This window comes from Typha angustifolia, chromosome 6 (genome assembly GCF_048772165.1).
Source record: "Typha angustifolia cultivar Huaian chromosome 6, ASM4877216v1, whole genome shotgun sequence".
NCBI classification, from domain to species: Eukaryota; Viridiplantae; Streptophyta; class Magnoliopsida; order Poales; family Typhaceae; genus Typha; species Typha angustifolia.
The window spans coordinates 5,582,322-5,598,495 of record NC_133244.1 but is presented as its reverse complement, the minus strand read 5'-3'; the positions used below and the strand labels follow the sequence as shown (position 1 = coordinate 5,598,495).

The 16,174-nt window shown below is 35.1% G+C and overlaps 1 protein-coding gene across 2 annotated transcripts; it reads left to right on the top strand.

The window, feature by feature from the left end:
• The first annotated feature begins 723 nt into the window (after positions 1-723).
• On the top strand, positions 724-15,993 carry LOC140760879 (phytyl ester synthase 1, chloroplastic). Of its 2 annotated transcripts, none has more exons than XM_073097945.1 (13): positions 724-1,242; positions 1,331-1,382; positions 3,627-3,682; positions 9,436-9,594; positions 9,710-9,814; positions 10,319-10,425; positions 10,834-10,955; positions 11,188-11,296; positions 12,199-12,332; positions 12,437-12,803; positions 13,758-13,871; positions 14,840-14,909; positions 15,045-15,304. In XM_073097945.1, exons 1-13 carry the CDS (start codon positions 894-896, stop codon positions 15,167-15,169), a joined length of 1,869 nt encoding a protein of 622 aa, XP_072954046.1. In that variant the 5' UTR covers positions 724-893; the 3' UTR covers positions 15,170-15,304. The 2 variants fall into 2 exon arrangements, with proteins under 2 accessions (XP_072954046.1, XP_072954045.1); XM_073097944.1 differs by having other exon boundaries at positions 726-1,242; positions 14,840-14,925; positions 15,045-15,993.
• The last annotated feature ends 181 nt before the right edge of the window (positions 15,994-16,174 follow it).

Below are 16,174 nucleotides of genomic sequence, written 5' to 3'. Positions count from 1 at the left end.
ATGGCTCTCGGTCCGGGGCTTCGTTGGCTTCGGCGTCGGCAACCTGACAGAGAGAGGAGAGGGAGAGAGATGGTGAGGTGGAGAAAATGGCATGGTCGGGGAGGGGAAGATGGGGATTAATGGAGGTGAGGGAGGGTAGTGTGTACGGCAAGGGAAGGGGAAGAAGAAGGAGAAGAGAGGACGAGGGTGGCAGGTATTGTGACGGATGCGCGTGCGTTACGGGATTATTTTTATTTTTTTTATTAATTGGGGTGTTGCAAGCGTGGTTTATTACCAAACACAATGCCTGATTTCAATCTGAAAATTTTTATCCTTGTCGTCGATGAGGCCATGCCGTGCTATGCAAGCCCATAATTTGATTGTGAGCATCATATAATCATGATACACTCGATTGAAAGATGTGTTCGTGTGCATTTGATTGACGTGCCCGAAGAATAATGCGTTTAAGCCCATTGAGAAGAGTATTTACGTAGGATATATACTGGATACCAAAAGAGAAAAAGAAAAAAACACAAAGAATATGCTTGTAAACTTCCAGCAACTACGACGTGGATTGATGGACACCAATGTGAGACGAAAAAGGATGGCAAAGTTACAAGTAGTGGTCGAATAGTCCACTACGTTTGAATCAACTATTTAACGTCTCTTTTGTTCCTACCTTGACTGCATCTGTCTATATCTCTCTCTCTATATATCTCTATCTCTCTGTGCCGATGGCGGTTGCCAACCTCACGCTTTCTCCACCTCAATTTTGTCCCTTTCTTCCCCATTCCGCACGGTCCACCTTCTTCCAACGTGCCCTCCTCCTCCTCCATCCCCCAATTATTTGAATCTTTATATATCCCCGTTTCCACGTTCTTGATCCAAGTTGCCTTCTTACTCCTCCTTTTGCCATGTCCTTGGCGTTTGCTTCTGTCCCTTCACTTCCCCTCCGAGACCCAGTTCCCGGTTTCCGCTCCCGGACGGCGTGTCGCCCGGCGGCTGTCGGCGGAAGCCGAGTGGAGGCTGTTCCGGTGCTGAAGCAGGAAACTGGGGAGTTGGGTTTTCAGAAGAAGGCGAGGAAAGTTGAGAGCGAGGAGTTGGGTGTGCTTTACGATGATGGGTATGGTGGTGTGAGTGTTAAGGACTATTTTGATGTGGCGAAGGAGATTATCAAGGATGATGGTGGTCCGCCTCGGTGGTTCTGCCCGGTCGAGTGCGGGCCGCCGATAAAGGACGCACCTTTGCTGCTGTTCTTGCCTGGTGGGTTTACCTCAGGATATTGAATGATGAAATACTTGAATGAGAAAAAGAGAGGCTGATGGTTCTTTGGTTGATTGAATTTCTGCAGGAACTGATGGTGTGGGAGTGGGGCTCATTCTGCATCACAAATCTCTAGGAAAGTAAGTTTCTCGATCACTCTCTTGTAGAATTGATGTTAAGTGTTCATAAATACCGGAAGGCATGCTAAAATCCAGAAATTGGAGAACCTTTCTTGTGCATTCCTTGGGATTATGCTGAGAATTTGCGATGTAGTGGAAATGAAAACAAATTATGGGACTAAGATGTATCTACGAGTAGTGCTCTTGAGTAAATTTGCCTTTTTATTTGTTTGTGTTTTCTTTATGTCTTAGGATAATCTCTTAGTTGCAACTGTTTGATTTTGAGTACATGGATATCATTCCACTTTGGTTTCAAGTTTCAATAGATTGCATTGCCACAGGTCTGTTAGTTAGAATGACTGTGATCTGTTTCCAGTAGAGTTCTATCTTCTAATGTTTGGATATAGAAGAAATGAACAGTACCGGCATTGGACAAGTATTGCCTATTGCTTTAGTGCCCATATAAGTTCATTACAGAGAAGCTTAGTTTCACAATATTGTTTCCATAGTTATGTTCCATCAACACCTTAATTGGAATGTCTGTTTTCTGTTTATCATCCTTTGATTTCATCATTTTGGAGGTAGTTACTGGCTGATCTTCCGTACTGAGATGTTGTATTGATTCGGCTCTGAGATATAAATTTTTTTGTGACATTCTGAAAGAACGTGAAATTGTAGGAAACAACTTCCTGAAGAAAATTATCCACTTTGCAAGATACCAATTATTGCATACCGTATACTTTGAAAACTTCTAATCTTTTACTTAGATTTCTTTGAGTGGTAAACTCTAATGACTGTTGAAACTTGAAACTGATAATAAATTTGAAGAAAAGCCCTAAAAGTAGAAAAAAGGTCAGATTTCTGAAAGTTTGATGGGCAATATTCTAATCGGAAGTTTCTATAACATACAATTTAGATTCTCAATGTATGAATCCATGTTAGACTATTTCTCTAAAAATGATGCATAAATCAATTTGTATGGATGGTTCTTGTGTTAGTTCGGAAGCAGTAATGCGATCCAATCGTACTGATTCTGACATGTTTTCTTCAAATTAATATTATGCTATTATGATATATTATTTGGAATCTACCACCTAGAGGTTTTTTTTTTCTTAATAGTTCCGTTAATATTTACCTAAAGAAAGCTCTTTTTAGAGATAGGAATGTTGCAACTTGCAAGTGTGCAAGGCCTGTTGAAAAATTAAAGGAAAGGAGAAATTTCAAATTAAAGCTTCACCCTTGCATCTTCTAGTTTGTCTCTTACAGTGATTTTTTATTAAGCTTAGCTTCAGCTTGAAGCAATTTTAGCTGGTTACTTTCAGCAAAGACTCAATGAAGCAACTAAATCAATTACTGCTATATGGACATCAGTGTGATCGTACGGTTCCAACATGAATGTCAAAGTTTTGAGCAACACGTACTGTTCATCTTTATCTAATTAGAATGATATTTGTCTGCACTCGGAAGCTTAGAAATTAAGGTCCTTGCGAGTTTGTTTTGTCTTCTATACATAGCACAACAAGTAAAATCTAAAAGATGTGCAATTTAATTGTTTTAATCAACAATTTTCTTGAACTACAAATAAATGAAAGTACGAAACATTTTCTCTTTATTTGGTGTTGGCAAACTGGCATGCTTTGAAGTTTGATCTTCACTTTTCCAGTATATTAGCTTGCTATCTAATATTCACTTACGTCCTTGTTGTTGTTTATTTTAGCTCTTTTCATCTTATTGGAAGTTCAGTAGTCTATGAGTTCCCATGGAATGTAAAGCCCAAAATCACGTTACTGCAACCAGCCAATGATCAATGTTTAAACTTTGAAGTACAGTATGACTAAATGAATCACCTGCCATTTGTTGGTCAATCCTCAATATCATCAAAATGTACATACCTTTATATTTTGAGTAAGAATTGACTAAGTTGCTTGCTACATTATTACAACAGGATAATTTCATACCATCTTTTGGGCATAGGAACTCCATCTTCACTTTTACATTAGTGTATATAATATCGGACAAACATTTTACAAATACTCTTTGCCTTCTTTTTGATGGTCTTTATAGAGAACATGAGTAAATTGTTTTCACCTTTTATAATTTGATCTTTCTAATTTTTGAATTGATTGATGTTAATTTTCTACTTGATAAGAACTTCAACTTTTCATTTTCTTCTGTTATAAGGTCTATTTCTTCTAGGACATTTAATTTTGATCCGGTTAAGCTGCTACTGACATTGTGTTGGCCACCTTTTTGTCCGTGATATAGGTTTTTTGAAGTTAGATGTTTGCATATCCCGGTAAATGATCGCACACCATTTGAAGGTTTTGATCTCTCTTCACTCTTTGCATTTTTTATAACTCTAATCAACAAGTTTAGCTAATATTTTTGATAACTCATTGCTACTCTAAAAGCTTAAGATGTTAGAGAACTGTGATTTTTATATTTCATATTCTAATCCAGTTCACTTTTGAACTTGACACATTTTGATGAGCAAAAACAGTGGACTTTGACTTAAATGGATGAGGGTTTTATATTTTAAATGACAAATGGGCCAGAAAAAACTCAAGCTCAATACCTCTGCTATGATACCATAATGATTCATCAACTACTCTAAAAACATAAGCTGTTAGAGAAGGTAGTTTTTACAATTTATATTCTAACAATTTTATTGTCTAAACTAGTGATTGACTTTTTATATTGAATATGAACTTTTGTCATTATTTTACGGTTATTTAATCACACTAACCTTAATAATTATAGAATTTAAGTACATGTTTAATGTTGCTATTAGTTTTTGTGAGTACTTTTTGAAAAGCCTTGTAACATATCATTGTTATCATTATAGATAATGGTAATGTAATTTAGTTTGTCCTAACCAAGGGAATTTCCTTAAATAATTCATCGATTGACTAGTTAAATAAGAAATCAACTTTGAGAAAATTAGGCAACATATGGAGAAAAGTTGTCCTTGATGTGAAACCTGTTAACATTTGTTAGTCCATTGGTGGCGTTTGGTTTGGTTCCAAGGATTTTCTTTGAATTAAATAATAATTTATGTTATGACCTAAAACCTGAATCATGATCCGCCATGTACCTCAATACACTTGATTTATACGAAGTCTTAACAACAAATTTTCGAAGTCTATAATAACAAGAATTTAGTATAGTATCTAACTTTAAGTAAATATACTCAAATAATAATAAAATAACCAAATGTCACTACTAATGTGTCTCCAACCAAACTGAAATAATAGATAGTTTAGAACATGATTTCTAATACAACTGAAAAATAAAAGGGATAAATCCTAAGTTGGTAGTGTCTCGGTACATCTTGCTCAGTCACCATGCTAACCAGTACCTAAAATATCAAGAGAGGGATCCCATGAACCAAACCGAAATTCATAGACGATTTTAAAATAAATCTCCAAATTCAACGATATACACTAAGCATGCATATAACAGCAATAATAATTGCACAAAGAGTAATAATGTAAGTCCATAACATATTATCATGATGCTGAATTTCTTATTATTAATAAAGCTATATGTCTCAATTGGGTCTATGCCCTATGGATTCACATTAACTAAAAGTTGCCTCGAGATGACGATCGAATATTTTCCTCATAGTTGAAATGGTTAGAGTCACCAGGATGTATCACTATAGGATAAATGCACTGTCCTTTTCCTTTAGGGTCACGAGGAGGTGTCACTATGTGATAAACTCACTCTATCTCTTCCACTAATTGTTTGAGAGAGATAAGAGTCACTATAGGAAGTCCTTCGCTCTAACATGAAACTATTCCCTATTCTTATCAGAGTCACCTAAAAAAATCACTATAGTGTTCTAAAATATGACAGTCCGTTAAACTTTCATGTAGACTTGAGTCATAATAGAAAGTTGCGGAGCGATATATGTCAAGACTATTTTCTAAATCATACCAATCATCAATTACACTTTTTGTACGAAGTATAGCAATTGTACTGTCATATTTTGCGCACAAAAACATGATATTTAATTTGCACACAGAAATATAATATTTAATTTGCACACAAAAAGATATATGATCATGTAAAAACTATGAGTGAATCTGCTTACCTGAGTCTAAGTGAAACGATTGAAATATCTAGTTCATGTGCTAAAAAAAATCACTACCAATGTGTCGCTTGGTGGTCATTGATCTCTCCGATGGTGCTCTAGCGGTTCATTCCCACGATGCAAGCTTCGACGATAAGGAAGGAAGAAAACGTAAAGAGATGAGGGAGGAGGGGAAAGTGGTTGCGGTTAGATGAGAAAGTGAAATTAGGAATTTTTATTTATTTATAGGGAAAGGGTTTCGAATTGAAGTCGGGAATCCGATGTTCTGGCTGGAACTCATGCACCCACCTCTTCCTCGTCGCATAAAAAGCAAGAGGAAGAGAAGAGGGGTGCATGTGTAGTGCACATGCTCTCCATTTTTTTTAGTTATTACAACTATTCCCCATTTAGTGCCACGTGCGCTCTAGTATTTTTTCAATTATTACAGTTTATCCCTGACAATGTTCAAAAGGTGAGAGAGGAGATAGAAAAATAAAATAGGTCTAAGTATGGATTATTCTCAAATTACAAATTTAACCTTGAAAAGACTTGCACATGTGTTTTACCAATTTAATAGTAATATTTTGGTATTAACATCCCTAATTTTTCTCCAAAACAACATTTGTTTTACTTTTTTTTGTCACATCAAATATAGTAATGACATTTTTATTTCAAATCCTTTCTGAGATATCCTCAATTTCTTTCCAAAATGAACACTTTTTCACTATTTTATGTCACATCAAAGGTAAGCCCATAGCTATCTTTGTAGGTAAGATTGCAACCAACGATGCCCGTGCCACCATCGGTACAAGGAGTGCCGACCAGCATGCCCTTGCATACCTGGCACGCCTTTAACATATTGTTAATAAAAAAAATTAGGATATAAAGAAATATTTTTGGATCTTCGGCATGCTAATTTTTGGTTTTTAGTTTGAATATATGTATTAAAACTTACACTGGAGTCTTTTATATTTACATAATTTTTGTAATATGACATTTTATTAAAGATATATCAATAGTCAAATAGAAATATTATTTAACACATAATATGATTGAATACATTCATTAAAATTAATATTTATGATTAAAATACTCTATAATATGATCGAACACAAAATATCATTTAACACATAATATTAATTGATAATAGCACAATGATTAAAACTAGTATCTAGTTGAATGTAGAATGACGGGGAAGATCAAAGACTTTATTTAGCAGCACAATTGCATTAAATACTATTAATAATCTTTAAAACTAGTCAACTGATAGTGTTGCTCATTGTGACGTCTTACATAGTCTTCGTACAGATAAAGATTTTGTAATTTTTCTATGATGTGATATGTATATTGAATATGCACGGAAACGACTAGCACCAGCACAGACACAACATAGGCATATATAGATTATGGACATGAAGTATAATTAGGGTGTTGTGGCTTTGTTAGGTGTGATTGATATAATGGTTGTGGTGATGATAAACTTATATCATCCTATGAGTGCACCTCATAGAAATAAGAAAAAGTTAAAAAAGATGGGCTCCATTATTAAGAAAATAACTAAAGTTGATTAGTAACGATCGACAAAAATAAGAAAAAGTTGGGTTCCACATGACAAATCATGTCTGTCACATGATAAAAATACCACATAGAATCTTTTAGGTTTACCACTCTAATGGTTCCATTTCGGATATCCATTTTGAACCTCACGTGACTAGGGCTGAAAACGTGTCGGATTAACTCCGATCTGACCTGCTATCCGACCCGATTCAGATCGGATTCGGATAAGGATAGAGTTTTTGAAAAAAATTCAGATACGGATTCGGATACAGGTCGGATATATTTTTCGGATTCGGATACGGATATCGGATACCGTTTACCTGCATATTATTTTGAATGATTTACAGTTTTTAGTTTGCTTATTTAAATAGTAAATATTAATATTATTACTAATAATACATTAAATATTATTTATAGAGTTTAATTTCTCTAATTTTACATATTTGACATACAAAAAATTTATTTGTTGTAAAACTCTTAATATTTTTATGTTAATTATATCTAAATAAAATATTATAATTCTTTTAAATTCAATCAATATCCATTTAAAATCCGATCCTCTATTCGAAAATTATCCGTATCCGTTTAGTTAGGATATGGTTTTAAATTTTGCTATCTGTTTAATATCCGTTAATATCCGTATCCGAATCCATATCCAGACTAATTATATCCATCCGGATATGGGTTGAGCACTATCCGATCCGTATTCGGTCCGTTTTCACCCCTACACGTGACCCGTGCCATAGCAGCACAGCATCAACACAATTTGGCACGGAATCACTATCACACCTCGTGCCACCATCGGCACGACCATCATTGCTCGCAAATATCTTACTAAGCAAACCTAGTTACCATGTTAAGTCTTCTTTCGCAAAGAAAAAAAAGAGCTTAGTAAACTATTACGGACTTAAGTATAGCAAACAAGGCCACTTGTGGGCTTTCAAGCCTGCAAGCATGCAGCCACCTTACCAAGCTATTGCGGATTTCTTTTAGTAAAAAACCTTATCTTACAAGACTGTTTGTGGGCTTCTAATCCTGCAACCATGCGGAATCCTTAAAAGAAAAACCATAACCTAACAAAAATAAAATAAAATAAAAAAACTTAATATTACAAGGCTGCTTTTTCAAAAAAAAGAATGCAACATTACACTTTTGCTTGCGGGCGGGGGGGGGGGGGGGGGGGGGGGGGCGCACAAACCCTTACCATGGGACTTCTTTAAAAAAACTATCATTCAAAAACAAAAGTTTAATAATAATATTTTGGTACTAACATCCTTCAAAGTCAAAGGGCATTTTTTGTTTAATTTATATGGCATATCTTTAATTTTTTTTTCCAAAGTCAACACTTCTTTTAGTTTTCCATGTCACATTAAAGATAATAATGACACTCTTAGTCTAGTTCACAACCAAACATCCAATTTTCTTAGACTAGTTTAAGCTACCTAAAATGAGACTAAAAAATAAGTCTATCTAGCCGCATTCAAGTGCTACACTCATTTCAAATGGAGCCTAAAGTTTTGGATGTATAATTTAACATGAAGAAAATGTTGACAGGGCTTCTTAGCAGACCTAGAAAAGGATATCAAAATAGAGATGTGCTTGTGCCATACATTGTGATTATTTTAAAAGATAAATGAAATACCAAACAAGCTGAGCTTAGAAAAGAATATTGGGCCACCCTTAAGAAAATAAAATAAAAAATTTAATGTGCCAAAGATAAGGTTATGGAGACGGATGAGTTGTTTTGCTGGAAAAGTGAAACAGGGAAGGATGTGTCCATACCATGTTAGGCTAGCGTCTATTGAGGATAAAACTTGGAAAAATAGGAAAGATTTCCTGGATGGCTTAGATGTTTTCAGGTTGCCATGGCATCAAGTCTTGATATTTATTTAGGGAAATTGCTTTTTACCCTTTGTGGTCTAGACTAAAGTGTAATTGTTGCATTTCCTATCATATTTTATCAATCACAAGTCGAATTTGAAGATCTTTATTAAAGACAAAGTTGTAAAAGATTGGATATTGGGGTCCAAATACGTTATGCCTTCTTGTCACCATTATGGGAATAGTGATAGGCATGACACATATGTCTCATATCTAACATTATAAATTGATGACGTTGACCTTTCAAAGAACTTTAGTTTTATCTATTGAGTTGAATCTATTTTAACTTATTCAGTAATCTGATTGTAAGTCAGTTGTATATTTCTGAATAGGGGCATGTACTATAACTACGAAAGTTCTTGACATATCCTCATAGCATAAACTAAAAACAACCATTTTTTATATCAGTAACAGTTGCCATCGTTAAGTTATATACATACATTTGTCTTTTCATGACAAGTTCTTATGCATTTTATATATGTTTGATGATGAGTTCTGTACTTTCATGAACAGAAGAATGTTCTTTTCTAACAAACTTCAATTCTACTTTCCTGCACTAAGGACTGGTGAAAATTGTTGAACAATCTGCGAATTATGAGCATGCTGCATCACCGAATAGACCTATATATCTTGTTGGAGATTCTTTCGGGGGATGCTTAGCACTTTCAGTTGCTGCTCGCAATCCTACTATTGATTTGATACTAATACTAGTCAATCCAGGTAGGTGAAAATATTTGCCGGATTTGTTCAGTTTTTAGTTAATAGATTTAGTTTTTCTCCTATATGCATTTGCTCTTCTGGTTTAGCTCTTGATTTCCATTGTCGTCTTTTTCAGCAACATCATTTGCAAGGTCTCAAATCCAGCCTTTACTCCCTCTTTTGGAGAATTTACCGAGCAACCTTCACGTTACAGTTCCTTATCTTCTGAGCTTCATTATGAGTACATATCTATCTATTCTTTCAGTTCTGTTCATCAAAGTTAATGCAGTCGCCAGTCGATTAGGAATAGTTTTGTCTTTTCTACTTTTTTAGTACTTTGGAAACTACTACTCATCTCTCTGCATAACGTAGATTCTCTAATTGTGACTTGATAGATGAAGTTCATAAATGAATATGATTTTTTTTTTTTTGAATTTTCCTGATAAATAGTTTGAGATTCCCACTCTTGCAGTCACTATTTATAAACTAAGTTATTTAAAGCAACCATCTATGTGAGGCCTTTGGCATTCCTCTTTATTGTGGTGAAGAGTGCTCTTATTTGTTTCTTATAATCAGTTAGTTCACTATATCAGTTAACTTTATCTATTTAGTATGGTCCGAGTCAATTAGGTTAATGATGTGCTTATTGTGGATCTTTCTTAATGCAAATCTTCTTTCTGTTTTTTTTACTGCTGTCAATTTCTATCTTTCTGCTTTCTATGACATTGTTCTCTTGTGCCAATAGGTGATCCTGTGAAGATGGCAATGGTTGGTGTTGGAAATAATCTTCCTCCTCCACAAGCACTTGAAGAATTGTCAAAGAGTCTCACTTCAATGTTGCCTTTACTCTCAGTGAGCTAGCATATACTCTAGTTCATGTCATATATATATATATATATATATAGAAGTACCTGTTATTACCTATAGCCAGTCACAAAGTCACAAATTTCTCAAATGCATTGAGATGTCACCTAGGACAGTTGCTTGTTTTAGTAATCCAGGAAGTATTATTTGAATAGAATCTATACTTTTCTAGCAACAATATTCAGTCTGAGATTAAATTCTAAATAGTAACTTCCAAGATAGCTTTTGCGGTCTTTGAGTATTAGAGATTTAGAGAACATCATGAAACATTATATTCTGGAAATTCATAGCATTGGTACGTTTGTAATATGAATCTCATATTGGGTGACTCTTCTTAAGCTGTGTAGGCTTTCAGATTAGTTAGCATCTTCTGAAAACTAATTTTACATATCTCAGGTCTTAGCAGATGTCATACCAAGGGATGCTCTTCTGTGGAGGCTCAAGCTTCTTAAATCAGCTGCAGCTTACACCAATTCTCGTCTACATGCTGTAGAGGCTGAAGTTCTACTCCTTGTCAGGTTTGTTTACTTTGAACACTTGTGCCTTGTGTACCTTTCTATATTACTAATAAAAGATTTAAACATATGTTAAAAGAAACACTATCTTCACATCCTAGTACTACATAATTAATAATTTTTCCATAGAACCTAGAAGCTGTGTTCTCCTAAGTAGTATTACATCTATTTTTCATGTGCCTTAGGGGCTTTATTATAACTTTAATATAATCCTAGTAATGCAATTGTAATTCAGTGGAAAGGATAACTTGCTACCAAGTGGTGATGAAGCAGATCGTCTTTGGGCTTCACTGAAAAATTGCAGAGTGCGATACTTCAAGGACAATGGTCACACCCTACTTTTGGTCAGTAAGGTTCCTAGCTAAATGTTCTCAATGCTCTGTTTATTTAGGATTCATCATCTAGCACTTATAAGACAAGTGATATCCTTCTTTCTTCCTCTCTTGTTCTTGAATTATTGCATTTCAATTTCTTTGCAATAAAATGTTTCTCTGATATACTAATTTTTTTGACTTGTTAAAGATATTTAATATATCTCTTCTCCTTGTTCATCTATTTTCCTGTGAGAAAGCCATCCATTGTGAATAGTGGAGATTTGGTAGATCCCTACTTGGCCTTGATAGGGAATCAAAAGGTAAAGGACATAACTATAACCAAACCAAATGAAAAGAGAACATAAAAGGAGAAAAGAAAAACTACAGAATTACAATAGGAATTCAAGATCTTCTAAAGTTGCAATCTCATGCATCCTTTTCGTCTTTCAAAATCTGTCAGTGCTTTCCTATGTTGGAGCAATTAAATCTTTGATAAGATTGTAGTCCTCCTCTATCTTAATGAGATTTTCAGAATAAAGTCATAAACATAGTTAGCAATGATTCTTGTTGGTTTTACCAACCTAGGAGCTTTTTTATATATTTTTTAATACCTTCTATCTAAGCAAAGCCAGGTGAATCCATGACATTTGCTTCAACTCCCATCATTTTCCACTAGGTATCATCTTGGTGGCTGAGAGCACTTTGATGAAAAGATCTTGTTATGTTTTCTCAGTCCAAATTTTTACCCCATTCATTATTTTCAGAAAATATAAAGTGGAAGTGTTATTAGATTACTTTATGTTAGTCATCATATTTTTCTGATTCTTAAATGATATTTTCTGGAGCAACTATACATTTACTTGTATAAAGCAAAAGAATTTGAGTCAACTAGTTCACTATTGAACACTGAAATTTCTGACATAATTATACAGGAAGATGGGATCAATCTAGTATCTATTATAAAAGCTACTGGCTTGTATCGCCGTTCTAGACAATATGACTACATTACTGATTACCTTCCTCCTACAATCAGTGAATCCAGGAAATATTTTGATCAAGAATCTCAGTAAGTATCTATTTTGTTGCTGATTGCTACTTAGTAGATTATTTCTAGTCTCCCAACATTAAGTTTTCCTTATTTTTTATCTATTCTAAACTGGATAACTGCAGATTGTTTAACCTAGCAACGGATGCTGTCCTGCTTTCTACTCTGAATGGAAGGATAGTGCGGGGTCTTTCTGGTGTCCCAAATGAAGGTCCTGTTTTGCTTGTTGGCAATCACATGCTGATGGGGCTGGAACTTGGTCCACTCTATGAAGCATTCTTGAAAGAGAAAAATGTGATTCTCCGTGGCATGGCACACCCAATCTTGTTTTCTAGGAAATATGAAACCTCAAGGCAAGAGATAAGCCGGTATGACACCATGACCCTCTTTGGTGCATTACCGGTTACTCCAATTAACATGTATAGGTTGTTTTCAAGAAAATCATTTGTTCTTCTTTATCCTGGCGGTGCTCGTGAAGCTCTACATAGGAAGGTCTGCTGGACTGAACTTATCTAATCTCACTCTTATTTTGAAATCTGCCTTCCATTTCAAGCTTAATTGCATTATATGAATGTGTTGATACTTGAAAGTTAGAAGGCACTTTAACCTTATTCCTAGTTCTAAAGATGCTGCAGGAGTGCTCATCCTGAAGCCATAGCTTCATATGATTGAAATTTTTACCTGTCTCTAGCCATGGAATTGCAGGTTCCTTGTTAACATACATATGACAAACACAAACATATTCCAAGTTCACATCAAATAATTGAATTTTATTAAGGAAATGGAGAAAAACTCATGTGGTATCTTTCTCTGTTGGATTACCTCCAAACCAATGCCGGCAAAGAAGGAAAAAGTTTCTCTTTCACCTCCCCACACCATAGAACTCTTCCTCAGTTCTCAAGAAAGATAAGAGAGAGACAGCCGTAAAGGGCAGTTCTACATATATATTTGAGAGAGAGAGAGAGAGAGAGAGAGAGAGTTTTTGATGATGTGGCAATTTTGGCTGAGATGGCAAAAGAAGAGAGGTGGCGCATATAATTTGATAAAGTTGATAATTAGTATGTGTGGTCAGAAACTAAAATTGTGCCAGAAGCTGCACTGAGGTAGTTTGACCATCTTGAGTGAAGGTTAAAGGAAGGTCCTGGACAACTGCTCTGATATGGAATGTTAAATGCAAATTTTCCTTGAAAGTACAGAACTTTAGCCTTTCTCTGCATAACAGCAGTACAATTCCAAATGTCTTTCCTTAGATTTAAAAAAAAAAGTCGCAAATCAGGTCTACTAGGGTGATGCCACAGAACCTTGCATGATTTTAAATGATTGACCTTTCAGGATGCCAACAGATTTCATGGCACCATGGAATCTCCATTTCCTGTCTTTTTCATTTTTATTCCTTTATAATAACTTGTTTTTGCACAACTGATATTAATATATGGGTATTGACAGGGAGAGGAATATAAGTTATTTTGGCCTGATCAGCCTGAATTTGTCAGAATGGCAGCACGATTTGGTGCTACAATTGTACCATTTGGGGCTGTTGGAGAAGATGATGTGACAGAGGTAACCTTTTTTCTTGATGTAGAAACTTCTATGACTCAGGCTCTAGTACTTCTTATACAATGCTAGGATCCTAATTTATATGCTATTTGAGTAGACATTTTCTGCAAGTGAATGTAGGCGTCCTCTTCTATTACTAAAATCTTTCTAGGATGTTATCAAATACTTTTCTTCACTTTTCATTTTTGTAAATGTGATTTGTCAAAGGATGAGAGTCATGAGACCTTTTGGTTGCTCTTATAATGTAACATCTTCCATTAAATTGCCATTTTCTTGCAATGAGAGATGCAATAACTATGCATAACCTCAGATTATTAACTGAATTCAAAATTTTGGTAGGAAATGATGTTAATATGGATGTCAGTGTATGAATCTACGCTATACTTCCTACATGTCATGAATACCAGGGTGATGAGTATCCTGTTACCTGGACAACTCTCCATAGTTTTGCTTTCTGGGAAATTCTTTAAATTCAGACACATCAAACCTGAACAGGCAATCCAATTGTCCTTATTGTCCTCATGGTTTTTGTATTGGTTGTCCATCTCTTTAGTTGAGATTGTATACAAGCTACTAATTACAGATGTTGCAGCATAAATATGTTAGTGTTATTTAATACTCTTTGAAGATGAACTGGATAGGCTGGTTAACTCCACATCTCACTGTATAGTTTGTTGTATGCTTGACAGAAGTTGGTTATTTGCCTCCACATCTCTTTGAAGATGAACTGGATAAACATGTTAGTGTTTTTCACATTTTGCTATCCTATTATGCTGGCAATCATCCTTTATTATTTGCCTCTTCTTTTTTTGTGTGTGTTGTTCCCTTGTTTTGTTTATAATAGAACTTTTCTTTGTAATTAGTAGATGATTATTCCTGATAGCTGATAGGACTTGTGGACATAGATCCTCAAGTTCTTTGTTTTGTGGGATAAAGTTTGCTAGAATATAATGTTAGTCTTATGGTGGCAGTTGGTTCTCGATTACAATGATCTAAAGAACATTCCCTTCACTCGAGAATGGATCGAAGAAATTAATCAAGGTACCATAAAGCTAAGGTACTATTTTCAGAGATTGATAAACTTTTTACGACATAACTTCTTTCTTTTAAGTAATCTATTGTTATGTCATAATTACTACTGTTTTTCTTTTTGAATGACGTCTCTTCTGATGCTAGGTCTGATATTGATGGAGAGGTGTCGGATCAGGATCTTTATCTTCCTGGACTTCTCCCGAAGTTTCCTGGACGTTTTTATTACCTATTTGGTAAACCAATTGAAACACGAGGAACAGATATTGTGAGAGATAGAAAGAAAGCAACTGCGGCGTACATGCAGATAAAATCTGAAATTGAGAACATCCTTTCATATCTGAAGAGGAAGAGACAGGAAGACCCATATAGGAGTATAGCACAGCGGATTCTGTATCAGGCATCTTGGGGGTCCTCAGCTCAAGTTCCCACCTTCGAACCATGATATATTAGAAGGGAGCTTCTTTTCTTCGCGACGGCGATGTCTCTATTGTACATCACTTGGTTTGACAGCATATTTCTCAATAATGTTCAGTCTTCAGACTACCAGCTTCATAATATAGCAAGGATATACACAGCAGATCAAGATTTTCTTTCTTAATTTGAGAAACACATTATACATCAAGATTAGTTGCTTCGATCATTGAACATCCAAGAATTCACTTTCTTTTGGTGAGTTAAGTTTGTAGTAACATCTGTGCAGAAACAAGTAGAGAGGCTCTTCATCGGTTGGTCTGTGGAAGCACTGTCCTCGATTGGATCTTAAGAATTCCAGTCATAACTGAGGAATAAGGCGCATACGATGGCCTCCTAAATTCAATGCGAGCAACAATACTTCTCAACCAGTATGACAGATAAGAAAACTCAGTTCTATGTATCAGTTTGAACAAAGGAGGAACTGCTTGCTGTTGGAGCATAGTAAGAAAAAGGAGAAAAGCCTATCTATGGCTTTTATTCTTTTCATTTTTGTCTTACACATGTAAATCATTGCTGATGCACTTAACTTACTTTGAACCTATTTCAGAAAACTTACTTTCTTTTGTCACCTAGAATTTGTGAGTTAGACCTCCTTGGAAATATACATTCTTTCTTTTTTCGTCGAGGCTCTTGGATGCTCAAGCTATTCGCTAACAAGCTATTCAAACTTCGACTGTGAATAGCAGTTGCAAGTACTATCTCCCAACATAAAATATGCAGTATCCATAGGCCAAACTAACACACCCTTAGATACTAATTCTATTCATGTAAAATACTTGGAGATTCTCGATGTTCATTGT

Excerpts from the sequence above, each read along its gene's own strand:
- LOC140760879 (XM_073097944.1), top strand. The coding sequence starts at position 894 with ATGTCCTTGGCGTTTGCTTCTGTCCCTTCACTTCCCCTCCGAGACCCA. Across the intron at positions 10,426-10,833 it reads CAATGTTGCCTTTACTCTCA|GTCTTAGCAGATGTCATACC; the intron begins GTGAGCTAGCAT and ends TACATATCTCAG. Across the intron at positions 14,926-15,044 it reads CAAGGTACCATAAAGCTAAG|GTCTGATATTGATGGAGAGG; the intron begins GTACTATTTTCA and ends TTCTGATGCTAG.